This window comes from Palaemon carinicauda, chromosome 37 (genome assembly GCF_036898095.1).
Source record: "Palaemon carinicauda isolate YSFRI2023 chromosome 37, ASM3689809v2, whole genome shotgun sequence".
NCBI lineage: Eukaryota > Metazoa > Arthropoda > Malacostraca > Decapoda > Palaemonidae > Palaemon > Palaemon carinicauda.
The window spans coordinates 10,324,343-10,339,934 of NC_090761.1; the positions used below are offsets into that span (position 1 = coordinate 10,324,343).

The following is a 15,592-nucleotide window of genomic DNA, read 5'->3' on the forward strand; positions in this document are numbered from 1 at the left end:
CTCTTAAATCTTGTTTTAATTTATGGACGCTTGGTGCCTTTTGTGGCGCCATTTTAGGATGTAAATTAATCAATTAGCGAGTCGCCTAACATAGCGTTTATTTCATCTTTTTATCGTCAAGCGTTTTGGCTCCAATCTGACATTGATCACAACTTTGGATCCGATGTGTTTTCTATGTGTTTTCTATGTCACCAGCAGCCATTGCGTGGCCCTCTTTGTTCCTAGCTTGGGTGGAGAGGGGACTTGAGCGCTGATCATAATATGTATATATGGTCAGTCTCTAGGTCTAGGGCATTGTCCTGGTTGATAGGGCAATGTCATTCCCTTGACCCTGCTATTCATGAGTAATCTTTAAACCTTTAAATACCCATAATAATAATAATAATATATATTTTTTTTGCTCTTCATAACAACTGACGTAAGTGTTATGTCTCTGTAATTATTGCAATCAGTCAGGTCTCCTTTTTTTTTTTTGTAAGTAGTCTGGGAGTCATTTCATTTTCGGTCAGTATCATCTCGGCGGTTATTCCCTCGTATCCCGGGGCTTTCCATCTCTTTAGTTTTTTTGAGGATAGCTCCGACTTCAAACACACTGAATTCATTCATGGGCACATCATGATCTTCACCAGCTTCAGGTATATCAATCAAATTATTCCCTTCATATCTCCTATTCATAACCTCACTTAAGTATTCCAACCAACGTTGTCTTTCTTCATTATATGTTGCAATAATAGAGACATCTCTTTTTGATGGGTATATGCTTTTTCTTTGCCCCAGTCGAGCTTTCATTAATAATTATATGAGCAATTCTTACACCACAGCCATTTCCTAAAATTAAGAATAATCAGCCTCATCACTGTCTAAATATTCTCTCCAGTCATTCCTGGCTGTTCTTTTGACCTCACTATCAATACTGGAACACACACATACACACACATATCTATCTATCTATCTATCTATCTATCTATCTATATATATATATATATATATATATATATATATATATATATATATATATATATATATATATAGTTGTCTTTGGGTCCGTGACTATTTACGTGTCTGGCGTTGACTGCCCAAGCATTGTTTTTTCTGTTCTATATATGGAGAGAGAGAGAGAGAGAGAGAGAGAGAGAGAGAGAGAGAGAGAGAGAGAGATCGTTAGTGGAGGAATTTCCCTAATAAAGATTCTGTCAACAATGTGGGTGGATTTATTCACAACCATCATTCAGATCAGGATTAATAGATATTCAAATTAGCTTCTAACCAGTGAGTCCCTTTTCCCGTGAATGGTTTGGCTAGATTGTGTAAGCCCAAAACAGCCCAAAGGCATATTTCTATAATCAAAACATTTGGGAGTAATTATTATTATTATTATTATTATTATTATTAGCTAAGCTACAATCCTAGTTGGATAAATAAGATGCTATAAGCCCAAGGGCTCCAACAGGGAAAAATAGCCCAGTGAGGAAAGGAAATAAGGAAATAAATAAACGATATGAGAAATAATTAACAATCAATAAAATATTTGAAAAAAAAAAAACAGTTACAACACATAAATAGATATTTCAGATACAAACTATAAAAAGACATGTCAGCCTGATCAACATAGAAATATTTGCTGGAAGTTTGAACTTTTGAAGTTCTGGCATTGGAATGATCATCAAACCGGTAGGGTTTCTAGTGGCAACTTTCCAACATGTGAATCGAAATGCATTTTGACCTCGTTTGAAATACGATTCTACCCGGGTTATCATCAAATTAATTGCAGGCATTCCCCTCGCAAGAGCGGCGCAGATAATTATATAAATAAAGTGTAATGGCCGCGGTGAATAAATTAAATGGCTGGAGTGTCACACTGTAGCCATAAAGTGAAATGAGATGAGGGTGTGCAGCTCGTGTCGAGGACTAGACTCGTTCCCTTCAGCATTACAGCCATCAACTCTTCATTTCGCTATATTTCATCTTTTGTCTTTAATAGGAAACCAGCTTCAAGTCAAATGAAAGCATATTATAATTTAACGTCAGAAGCGGTGCAAGCAACCCTTCTCTAGTTTTGCCGTATTGCTTTCTTTTACTTCATAAAATACTATCATTTGTTGCAAACGTTGTCAAAGCATCTTGTCGGTTATTCTAAATTTGATGCCGAGAATGGTGCAATTGATGCAGAGGGAGATCATCTATAATTCTCCATAAAATAAAACGTTGCATACGTTATCATAGATTACCACCATTATGTATGTTTAGTGCATTCATTTCTTATCAAACCATAGTGAAAAAAAAAAAACATATAGCCTACATGGTTACTGTAACTTATTTATATGAAAGTTAAAATATTGCATTCACTTTCCTGAATCTATCTCGCAAAAACCTTGCTTTTCTATTGATATTATTCAGACACGCACGCACGCGAGCACACACACACACATATATATATATATATATATATATATATATATATATATATATATATATATATATATATACATACATATATATACATATATATACATACATATATATATATATATATATATATATATATTTTATTACTTGTTAAGCTACAACCCTAGTTGGAAACGCCGGGTGCTATAAGCCCAGGGGCCCCAACAGGGAAAATAGCCCAGTGAGGAGAGGAAACAAGGAAAAATAAAATATTCTAATGACAGTAACATCATCAAAATAAATATCTCCTATATAAACTATGACAAACTTTAAAAAAACAGGAGGAAGAGAAATTACATAGAACAGTGTGCCTGAATGCCCTCAAGCAAGAGAACTTTAACCCTTTAACCCAAGAGACAGTGGAAGACCATGGAACAGAGGCTATGGCACTACCCAAGACTAGAGAACAATGATTTGATTTTGAAATGTCCTTCTCCTAGAAGAGCTGCTTATCATAGCTAAAGCGTCTCTTCTACCTTTACCAAGAAGAAAGTAGCCACTGAACAATTACAGTGCAGTAGTTAATCCCTTGGGTAAAGAAGAATTGTTTGTTAATCTCATTGTTGGCAGGTGTATGATGACAGAAGAGAATCTGTAAAGAAGAAGCCAGACTATTCGGTGAATTTGTAGGTAAAGGGAAAGTGAACCGTAACCAGAGAGAAAGATCCAATGTAGTACTGTCTGGCCAGTCAAAGGACCTCATAACTCTCTAGTGGTAGTATATCAATGGGTGGCTGGTGCCCTGGCCAACCTACTACCTATATATAAATATATATATATATATATATATATATATATATATATATATATATATATACATTACCTATATATATATATATATATACACACACACACATATATATATATATATATATATATATATATATGTGTGTACATATATATATATATATATATATATATATATATATATATATGTGTGTACATATATATATATATATATACATATATATACATATATATATACATATATATATATATATATATATATATATATATATATATGCTACCAATTCTTGTCCAATATTTGTTTGTCATGCTCCATTGCTCAGTTCTTAAGAAATCAATATATTTTGCATTTTTTTTTCTATTTTGCCAATGTCCAATTAACCTTCTTCAACAAAAAGTAAATCGGAAATGAACATTGTTTCTTTGCAATACATATTTCTAACCCAAATCAAGCATGATTAATGACTAATTGATATGAATATATTTTTCTAAAAAGTACGTAAAATATACACGGAATTAAAAAGAATTTCCATAAACCTTTATGAATAAAGCAAATATGATGAAGATGTACGTAATACATGATCAAGCAAATCCCTTTACATAATCCTTCTTACTTATTTTAATTTAAGAGCGGATTTTCTGGTCCTATGTTGCGTGGTACCCTCCTCTCTACAGGACCTTCGCAGTCATTTTATCATATGCATTCCAAGGTTTTCAGCATTACACACCGCATATCAATCGTTTATTTTCACGTCCACATTATCAAAGCACCTTGAGAACAAGAAAATCTTCAGTTTCCTCTTTGAAAGCCTTAATATCTTGTCATTCGGATCTCTAGTGGGAGCTTGTTGTATAGCCTCGAGGCTACATATTTGAAAGCTGTAGAGCCTACAGTAGACACATATCTTGGATCCAATAATTTGAAACTGTCTGCAATTATTTTCGTGTCAACTCGATTTGTTGGCTGCACAGTATGCTGCAATTCTCTTATATATTTTGGTCATCCGGTGCTGATAACTTGATGGGTTAGTGTGCATATTTTAAACTCCTTTCTCGCTTTGATAGGCAGCCTGTGTAAATAAATTAGTATAGGGGTGATCCTTTCTCGGGGTGGAACACCTTTTATCAGTCTAGCCCCTCTGTTTATTATGTTATGAATTTTCTTAACTCGCACTTTTGGTAGATTATGGTAGAAGGAGTTGCAGTAGTCAATCCTGGCAACAACAGTTTATCAAAAGTTTCTTCACAGAATGTTCATCCAGGTACTTCTTTATAAAAGCAATGTTTCCAAGATAATATCCATCAGTTTTTACTACATTATTCATTTGGGCATTGAAAGACAAGTTTCGGTCGAGGGATACTCTGACCTATAGTAAATTTTTTTAGTGAAGCAGATTTGCACCGACTCGCAGGGGTGCCCTTTTAGCTCGGAGAAGTTCCCTGATAGCTGATTGGTCGGAAGTATTTTTGTATGAATACTTCCGAACAATCAGCGATCAGGAAACTTTTCCGAGCAAAAGGGGCACCCCTGCGAGTCCGTTCAAATCTGCCTCACTAAAAAAAAATTACTATAGATCATGAACTTTACTAGATAGCGGGACAGTGTTGTTTTTTCTTTCCAACCGACATAAACTCGGTATTATTTTATTGTTTTTTCTTTCCAACCACCATAAACTCGGTATTATTTTATTCTATTTCAGTGGTTTAATTATCTTACATTCCATAATACTGGTAAGAATTTGGTTATGAGGGTCAACAGTATCGTTTATATCATTTATGGCGAACTAAAATTGTGTATCATCAACAATTAGTTTGAACTTCATTCCATGCCTTTGTAGTATTTTTGATAAACCAATAGTATAGATATTGAATAAGATTGGACTCTACAAATCCCCTGAGGTAACCCTCTGTTTGATGGTTCATATGATGAATAGGTTTCAAATTTACACACTTTTTGTGTAAACCAAGTAGTCTTTTAGGTATTCAAAAGCCTTATTTTCAATGCCGATGGACCGTAGATCATTTAGTAGCAGTTCATGCACAACTGTATCAAAAGCAGCACTATGATCGAGTAATATTAAAATACCACATTTTTGTTTTATCCATCACTTCCAGCATATCATTCACCACTAAACAGATAGCTGTCTCCGAAGAGTATTATTTTCTGTAAGCAGACTGGTTGTCTGGCAGAGCTTCTATTTCATCTAAGTGACTAATTAGTTGTTCAATTACATACTCTAGCACTTTTAAAATAATGGATTAGTTCACAATATTTTTCATGAACTTAATTCCTGATAATATAGAACAATTTTCAGAACAGGTGTAACTATGGCCATTTTCTCACAGATTTGGGAAACTAAACATTCATCGATGCTTGTATTTACTATTCTTGTAATTACATCAGTAAGACTAGAAAAGTTTCTTTTTCCAGTTACTTCGATAGAAATGGCTACATTCACTTTGCTTCGTTGTCTTATTTTCGCTTCTGCTAAAACGGGAAAATAAAAGGCACTAGATATTTATAAAATTCTGTAACTAAAAAGTCCCAAATGCATTAGGTGGTAAGGACTGTAGTTCTAGCCTTTTAGATTAAAAACCAAATTAGCCTTTAAGGAATCAAAGAAAGCCAGAACAACGAAACTTCTATTTGTCAGTATTTGGATGGATGGCCTCCAATGTATACCTGATAAGACGTTTGAAATTTGCCTCATCTTAACATATCACAAATGTGGTTGACAAAGGGACTTATTTAGTATATTGTACGCAAAGAAGGTTGGAACGACTGTTTCCTAGTAAGAATAATGCAACGGGTACGAAGAATAAATCTGGCGCATTAAATCTTAACTTAGAAGTATATTAATATTACCCTTGAATTTTTTTAGTCACATTGCAACCGACTCCTGTCCCAGTCATATAATGTTTGCTGAATATTTCAATAACACTTAACAAGAGGGATTAGAGTAGCCAACCCAGTGACATCTTCTTCTTCTTTAGATTGCCCGGAGCTTCTCTCCGGACAGGGGCTTTTTGACGGTGCGTCTAGCCCCTAGGTGGTTTCCCCGGCGGGTAGGTGTGGTGGTTGCAGATCAGCGGGGCCTGGAAGTATATTTCTTTCTTTTCCCTAGTTAGGGGCGAGAAGAGAGGTTTTATAGTGGTAGGGGAAAGGCTGTATAGCAGAGAGTCCCAGTGAGTAGGAGAGTCTGGGAGAGGAAAGGAGGGTTTTCAGTGGGAGAAGAAAGAAGTAGTTTTAAGTGTAAGTACTTATTGCTGCTTGCAAAGGTCAATTAGATTTCGCAACATGTTGCGAGCTTGCTCAGCCCAAGGGCCAGCACTGATTAAGCCCCTGGCTGGCCATGGGCGGCGTCAAAGGATTTTACTTATAGAAATGCCTGCTTTAGGCAGGCAAGGTCAAGAGACCAAGTGTTTAGGCCTGTTTGGGGCCAAAGTGATGAGATTAAGCTCAAAGGTGAAAGATTAAAGAGTTTAGTCCCAGTGAGTTAGAGAGACTGGGAGAGGAGGGAAGGGTTCTCGGTGGGAGGGGAAAGAAGCAGTTTTAGGCATAAGTGCTTATTACTGCTTGCCTGGTGTCACTGGGTATGGCTCTGGCATGCCAGGGACAGAGTCAAAAAGATTTTTCTTATTTGAATACCTGCTTTAAGCAGGCAGGGTCAAGAGACCCAGCGTTTAGGTCCTGTTGAGGGCTAAAGAGTTGAGATGAAGTCTTAAGGGTGAAAGGTTATAGAACTTGGTCCCAGTGAGTTAGAGGGGCTGGGAGAGGAGCGGAGTGATTTGCGTTAGAGGGCAAAAAAGGGCGGAGGAAAGCCTTAACCAAGGAGAGAAGGCTAAGGGTGGTTGAGAGTTGATATCTGCATAGGCTGGGAGAGACTGTCTTCTTACCTAGGTGGGGGGTAAGATCGCAGAAAACCTGCAAGCGTCTCTATGTTTTTGAGAATGTGGGCAGTCACATATTCTGCAGTATGCGGCACTCCTTGGCCGAGGTTTTGTCTCAGATTTGTGGTTTCTGGGCAGTGGCAGAGGTAATGATCTAGTGGGAGTGCCGGAACAGCTTCGCAGTACTTGCATTGCCTACCCTCAGGGTTGATGATTTCCCATGAGCAGGGGTACCCTAACCTTAGTCTGTGGTAGATGACCGCTAGTTTGCGGGACGTGTTCTTTGGTAGATCATGTGGTGCCAGGCTGGTAGTGTTGATATACCATTTTGCTGATTTTGACGAGGCAAATAGGGCTTATCTGATGGAGCTATGTAGTTGTGTTTGACAGTAAGCATTCATTGCTGATTTGAACTGTTCATGCGATGGGTTAAGGGTTATGCTGATAGAGGTGACTTGGAGGGCCTGCTTTGCTAATCGATCGGCTTCTTCATTACAGAGTATACCTATATGACTGGGGATCCAATTTAGTGTGATCTGTCGGTTCTGGAGAGCATGTGTGTGGGCTATCTGTCTGATAGAGGAGATGATGAGTGTGTTTTCTCGGATATCTTGGCTCCTGATTGCTGCCATAGCTCCTCTGGAGTCAGAATGTATCGTGGTGTTACCTTGACTGGTGAGTGAATGTGTGAGGGCTTTGAGTATGGCAACTAATTCAGTTTGGAGTGTGGAGGCATTGTTGGAGATCCTCCAGCAGTCCGAGAAATGTGGGGAGTAGACTGCTGCAGCTGCCGCAGGAACCTCCCTGTCTACAGAGCCGTCAGTATAATACACATTGTCAGCGAGCGTGAGGGTGATCGAATCAAGGGCTGCTCTAAAGGCCTGTGCTGGTGGGCATAGCGCCTTAGAGAACGGGAGGGTGGTGTAATGGTACTTGATTGGGCTGGGAATCCAGGGGGTTTTTTCCAAAAAGTCCGGGTGGAAGGTGTCTTTTTTGAGTGTAGATAGCATTGTCTGAGAGCCGTTGGATCTTAGGGCTGTGATAAGATGGCCAGCATAGGTGTGAGGAGGAGCCAAATCTTCCGAAAGAGAGATTAGGCCTTGAAGTTTGTTAGGGAGTGGGCAGTTCCGGTTGGTCTTGAAAGTTTTGAAGATTATAGAGCTGTTCCGTGAGTTTATCCTATCTGTGAGTGGCAGGAGATGGGTTTCGGCTCGAAGCAGTGAGAGCCTGGTCCAAATCGGGGCACCGAGGATGGTCCTCATGGCATTATTTTGAATTACTTCGATGGACTTTTCCTGTGTAGGGCTGAGGGTAGTGAGAACAGGGGCTGCATATTCTACCAAAGAGCGTACAGCCTGAATGTAGAAGAGTCTTAGAATGTGATGTGTGGCACCCTGGTTTAGTGACATGATGCGTCGGAGTGCGTTCAGTCGGCTGTTGGCCTTGTGCTTGAGGAGCGTTATTTTGGGGGTGGGTGATAGCCTGAAGTTGAGGTTAACACCTAAGTAGGTAAAGTTGTTGACCCATTCAATAGGTGTTCCTAGTAGGTTTAGTGGAGGGGGTGGTTGAGAGTGCTTGATAGCCATGGCTTTGGTCTTGTTCGGGTTTATTTTCAGTCCTAAGACCTGGCAGCTTGCTGCAATGGTGTCTAGGGCGATTTGCATTTTACGGTGTTTGTTATTGACTGTGTGTGGGCAGACAACGCAGATATCGTCTGCGTAGATGAAGATTTGAATGCCCTCCGGGGAAGTCTTCTTTCAATATATTTTCAATGAGTACATTGAATAAGAAGGGGCTTAATATCCCTCCTTGTGGAGTGCCATTTTCGAGTGGTATGTATGGTGACGTGGCTCCCTGGAAAGTAACTCTAGCTACTCTGTTTTGGGTATATTTCTGCGTCCACGCAAGGAGGTGGCCTCTGACGCCTTTGAGGACTAGTGATGTCAGAATGGCGTCAGAGCTGGCTAGCTCATAGGCCTTCTCAAGATCAAGGAAAACAACTAGTGCACTTTTCCGTTGACTGTGGCCATGACATCAGCTAGACATTCTTGTGTTCCAATGCCTCTCGTGTAGGCATAGAGCCTGTCGTGCAAAGGGCCCACCGCCCACTGAAGCCGCCGGAGGACCATCCGTTCAGCTACCTTACCAGTGCAGCTGAGTAGGGCAATGGGACAATAGGCATTCATTTCCTTAGGCTTTGGTATTGGGTTGGTGTCCTGTTTGTTCCATGGTTCGGGCCTGATATTCTGAGCATGCGTTAGGTTGATTATGTGTAAGTAGCTGTTTTTGGCAGGTTCGCCAAGATGCTTTAGCATCGAATAAGTAATGCCATCGGCACCAGGGGCGTGTCTCTACATTTAGCTAGGGCAGCCTTAAGTTCGGCCGAAGTGTAGAGCGCATCAGTGCATGACAGTTCATTGCAGGCTGCTCTAACTAGGTCATTTCTTCTAGGCCGAAGTTGTTCCTGCCTGGCCTGGGTAGCTGGGCATAGGTTAGTTGATTTCGATCGATTTGCAAAGGTTTGAGCTATGTTCATGGCCTCTTGATGGGGTTGAGGATGAGTGGGCTTGGTCTGGCGTCTTTTGGATCCTGAGACCTTGTTAAACCAGGCCCAGATGGCTTTGAGAGATGTTTGTTGTGAAATTTGGCTGCACCATTGGAGCCATTTTTCCCTTTTTACTTGCTTTACAAATGCTTGAGACTTCATTTAACACAAAGCAAAATTTTAAACTGAAAACTTCTTGAAAAACTGAGTAAGGACATAAGTTCCTTAGGCTTTTTCCTTCAGGAACAATCCACAGAGACGAAGTGACAGTTTTAGTCAGGGATATCATTTAAGAATGAATGAGGATAGTTTGACATTAATAGTCAAAAGCACATTTCACTTAATGGGCTCTGCATGTTTTCTTTCTAATCTGTTAAGTCAGAGAAAACATGATCAAAGAGAGTAGTTAGTTGAAGATTATGTTATAAACGAAAGGGGAAGGCTTACATCAATTCAGCCAACACACAGTGACCTCAGGAATGTGGGTCGACAGGAGGCTAGGACGTAGCATAAAAAGGAAAAGGGAACCAGTAATTCCCCCTGGGAAATTAGGAGTACAAGTACCGCGTCAAAGTATAGTCGATGGCGAGTAGAGATTAAACGGATGGAGACGATTATGATAAAGTGGAGGTCATAGGATCTGACAAACAAAATACAGGGACAGATGTTTAGAGAATTAGCAGTATGGAAATTGATCAAGATTTTATCTGTTCCCTCCCCCCCCCCACCCCCCCACCAAATAACAGTATTATTAGCATGTCCCGGCAAAACAGAAAATATTTTTCCCTGCAAAAATTACATCCTGTCATTTTTTAATTTATTTTAGAATAGATTATGTAACCAGTTACGAATTGGGATTTTCAACAAAAACTTTATTAGGATTGAAATCTTCATGTAAATTCGTCTAGATCATTCGTAAAATAATAAGTTATTCCAAAATATCACAACATTAGAGATAGAATATTTCTCTGGTATTTAAAACACGGTAACGAGATGTGGGTTTGGGGGGAGCCTAAAGGTCTATCTGCTGAGTTATCAGCAGCCATTGTCAGGGAATTCCTTAGACATTTTTCCCTGGTAAAGATAGCACTGCTTATTTGTGATTAGGTATGGTAAAACAAATACAGAAATTTAGAAACAAAGTTTAATTACAATTTATAATTTATTAACACCACTATGGATTATAAAATTGAAAGATATAATACTGAAATAAGAAATAAACAAATGATGAACAATAAAATTATTAATTAACTTATCTGTCTGACACCCTTTTAACATCCATTACAAAAATAATAAATCACCAAAGGTCTTGTTACGAATAAATACCTCAACAATTGCTCGAGAAAAATAACCCTTACAACACAGAACATAACACAAGTCACTGTTCATGGGTCTCTGACATTTATCATACGCTAAATAACACCAATTTGGATTTCGGATTCAGAGTCACCTATATAACGTATGCTTCGATGTAACAGCGGGAACCTGTGATTATAGTTCGAGTATTTATAAAAAGTGCATCTCTTGGTTCGGGATTGCTTAAGGTCGTGCACTGTTTCCCCAAGGGTCGAGGATTACCCTAGCTGAAAACGAAAGAACATACCTTGTGAAATTTAACTACACTTATGATTAATATCAATTCGTAAAGACTTAATTAAATATGCACTATAACAATTTTAGATACACTTTTAAAGACAAAAATTTTAAAGATTAACACATTTCACAAAACTGATAACAATATTCCATATAAACACAAGCAGTTAATCCACTTACTGCACGGCTAGGTGATTATAACGTGACTAAAGAAAATACAAAATTTATCTTTCAAAGTCTATTATGAAACTTCGCAAATACGCTGTTCTCTAAGAAAAGATTCATGATCAATGGATATATCAAATGGTTCTGGCAAAGAAAGAGGGTGTACAATATTTCTCCTTTTTACCTGTGCTCTTGTTACTGCATTTACTTCTATGGAAGAATCCGTATTTTTTAGAGGAAACAAATTATGGTCCTGAACACCTGGAATATTGCCTAATAAGACAGTACAGTACTTTATTGGAGCCCGAACAGCATTAACCCAACCTGTAAAGAGATTACATTTCAAATAAATCTTGACAATAGGGAATCTGTCCTTCCTGCCCAAATAATCAATAAGAGTAGAATATGAACAATTTGTTCCAGGATCAGGAATCAAATCCTCTGATACCACTACTCCTGTACACCCTGTATCTCTAAGTATTGTAGATACTGTAACACCATTCACTGTTCCACATACCATAGGTCCACATACTCCAGTGTTATCCAGAACTTGTCCTATCTCAAGAGAAGATTCAGATTTCTTTTTGGGTACCTTGTTAGGACAGTTTCTCGAAATATGTCCACTCTGACCACAACCGTAACATGCAATCTTACCAGGACGGGACGAACTAGTTTTCTCTGGTTTCTCACTCATACTGATCTTATCACTGGAACTAGATAAATTCGCATTATGCCTAAAGGACTTCTGCTCATCTTTAGGATAACATTTGTGTGCTGAAGCATATGTGTCTGCCAATGATGAATAATCCTCTGGAGTTCTAGGTTTACGCTCCTTAAGGAAAAGACGCATTTCCTTGGGTAAAGTAGACATGAACTGATCACAGACTATAATGTTTCTCAAATCTTCGTAGTCTTTCGTTATCCTAAGACTATTTATCCAAAAGTCAAAATTTCGAAATAATATATTCAAATATTGTTCATATGTGCTCTTGGAATCCATTTTTGCAGTTTTAAACGCTGTCCTGTACCAGTCACTAGTCTTCTTGAATCCTTTCAAAAGAGCTTCCTTCAATGATGCATAGTTACTTGTAACATCGTCTGAGAGCGACGTGTAGATATCTAATGCCTTACCTCTTAAAAGTGAAGCCAACTGAACTGACCAAGAGTTCCGTTCCCAGTTGAGAGAAACTGCTACCTTTTCAAACCTTACTAGGTATGCGGTGATATCATCAGTATCACAAAATGGAAGAGGTCTAGTAGTATCCACAGCAACTGTTACATGGCTAGGGTTAGATGTTGCTCCTCTGATCTTTTGCAATTCAAGTTCATGTGCCCTCTGCTTTTCATTTTCTTGGTATTTAATCATCAAAGCCCTTTCTTCTCTTTCAGCATGCCTTCTATCACGCTCATCACTATCTTTGATTTTCTTCTCTATAAAGTTCAAAAGAGCTTCATCCGAGAGTCCCATGGACAAACCTTCATCCTTCCAGAATTTATAAAATTCAATTTTAAATTATCCAGTTTTTAACCATTGCCTACAAACAACTTAATTTAAGAAACATTAAAGATACCTGTTACACAATGACAATAAGCGTGAACTGAATTGTACTAGAAATAATTATTATGAATAAAGGACAATCACACACTTTCATTAAATAACAGTAACCATTCACCAAGCATCAAGATTCAACAATAAAGTTAATAAAAATAAATATGAAGTACAAAACACTAACTTTAAAATTGTCAAACCAGTATATCTCTAGAGTCAACTGGACTCTTACGTAACAACTATGTTACCAGACACTGTTTCAAGAATTCGGTTTACATTCCATTAACTATCTGAAGTCTCCCACTTGCGACCTTCCAGCCGTATTCTTAAAATGCCCACATACTCAAAGTAAATTTCCGCCACTCCAATTAATTGCACTTTTATGTGTTGTAATAGAAAATAAATGACTATCACCAAACCAATCACAAAGTAACGCAGGCCACTATTAACAAGGAAATATTTAAATTAGCCCTGGTGAGCACACCATTGCCTTGGTCCTTGCTTGGGTGGAGATGGGGCTTGGGCGCTGATCATATGATATACGGTCAGTCTCAAGGGCATTGTCCTGCTTGATAGGGCAATGTCACTGTTCCTTGCCTCTGCCATTCATGAGCGGCATCTAAACCTCTAAACGATCAAACAATTCGACAACAATGCAAAGAAAAAGTTTTGTTATAGAATATGTTTTTGCTGCCATGCAACCTTATTCTGCATGGCAAATCAACCCTAAAATGGTTAAAAGCTAAAAGCTATTCAATTATCTAATAACTTAAACAATTGTTATAATTTCTGCATTATGCCTAATAGCAAGGATATTCAGCATTAAGAGTCCCGTTATATGGACCCTCATCACACCAATTAATTGCAACCTACACTACTTGAAAAAAAACCAGTTCAATCTTCGGCAACACTAAGCTAAGATTATGTACAAACTAATAAAAGAAATTTGAACTATCGTAAGGAATAGTATTCATAAGTATCAAGATTTAAGATCATAACCATGTGTGTACAAATGTAAGTTTAAGTTTTAAAACAAATTGGCCAAATGGTTCTAAAGAAAAAAAAGAATGTCGTTTTAAAAGATAAGCTTAAAATTGATGAAAAGTTGAGGTACAATGCCGAGTAAACCATTGAATGTTTAACTTACATTCCCAAATGGAATTAGCAATCAGCTGTATGAAAATATTTATAATTAAAACAATGCTGAGTAAACCATAGAATAAAAACTATTACCAAATAGAGATTATAGCAACCTGATATATACATATATATATATATATATATATATATATATATATATATATATATATATATATATATATATACATATATATAGATGATTCATTTACAGTTTTTATTAAAATCTACTCTTCTTAAAAACTGTTAAGACTTCTATTCTATGAAAACAAGATAAGAACTATTACGAAACATGATGGGATGTGGGGGTCTATGTGGTAACGTCCCTGACTGGCAAATGAGAGACTGGGGTTCGAGTCCAGCTCAAACTTGTAAGTTCCTTTGGTCGCTGCGACCTCACCATCCTTGTGAGCTAAGGATGGGTGGTTTGGGGGAGCCTATAGGTTTATCTGCTGAGTCATCAGCAGCCATTACTTGGGTGGAGAGGGGGGTTTGGCCGGTGATCATATGCATATATGGTCAGTCTCTAGGGCATTGTCCTGCTTGATAGGGCTATGTCGCTGTCCCTTTCCTCTGCCATTCATTCATGAGCGCCCTTCAAACCTTTAAACTGTGGAATCAAATGTCAAAAACTGGAAAAAATATGTTACCATCACTTATCTAATGTTAATACAGCTCGGCCAGAAGACTAGTCATTTAAGACCAGTCATTGTTTAATAAGTCTTCCAATGAAGATTGTGCGTGTCTAACATTTACACTAAAGCGGAACATGCGGAACAGAAAAAGCGCTAAAACTATCGAATGTACTAAGGCTAGACAGCTTCAAACAACAAAGTGTACCGAAGTAACTTTGGATTAATTACTTTATAATATCAAATATATTATTTCAGACTACTTGATTTGACTAAAGCCGTAGATCAAGAGTGCACACAATTAGCATACGTGACCATACAAAGATAAACGCCACGCCCAGTCAGACTGAAGCTTAGATTAAAGAAGAGAGGCGACGAGGGGGCTACAGATATTACCTATGAAACAGCACATCTTTTTCATTGTTCCAAATGACTAATGGTCTCTTTCTACCCTTAGGATCCATCTGCATTCTGTTTTGGCACTGCAGTAAATGCAATTGAGATTATTCATTTCGCAATCGTTCCATACTGAATAAAATCTTAAGATAGATTTTTTTTTTTTTTTACAATTACGTTAAAATATGCTTACTACGGTAGGCCTATTCTTCCATTACAAATAATTACTATTCTACGTATAGTACTTTTTACTCCTCTGGTACTCAATAAATAGATTAGCTTACTACTTAGCTTTTAAAACCAAATAGATAATATTCTATGATTAATTATTTTCCACTTTCATGTTTTTTTTTTATTGAATTAAACCTACGAATAATTTTCGTATAATCTGCCTCCATCCCCTCAATGTCAATCCTAAAGAGGTGGAAGTGGGTGGGGCAATGCCGTCAGTGCACCTCACGATGTGCACTGTAGACATTAGTAAAAGGACTC

At 37.9% G+C, this 15,592-nt stretch overlaps 1 protein-coding gene across 1 annotated transcript; it reads right to left on the reverse strand.

The window, feature by feature from the left end:
• Nucleotides 1-5,468: 5,468 nt before the first annotated feature.
• LOC137629193 (uncharacterized) lies at nt 5,469-12,854 on the reverse strand. The gene is made up of 2 exons (XM_068360454.1): nt 11,726-12,854; nt 5,469-5,680 (listed from the first exon to the last, which is right to left on the reverse strand). The coding sequence occupies exons 1-2, from the start codon at nt 12,852-12,854 to the stop codon at nt 5,469-5,471; spliced, it is 1,341 nt and encodes a 446-aa protein (XP_068216555.1).
• Nucleotides 12,855-15,592: the final 2,738 nt, after the last annotated feature.

Coding starts and splice junctions, on each gene's coding strand:
- LOC137629193 (XM_068360454.1), bottom strand. CDS start 12,854: ATGGGACTCTCGGATGAAGCTCTTTTGAACTTTATAGAGAAGAAAATC. Junction 5,681..11,725: donor TGTCAAGATTTATTTGAAAT/GTAATCTCTTTA, acceptor TTCCCGTTTTAG/CAGAAGCGAAAATAAGACAA.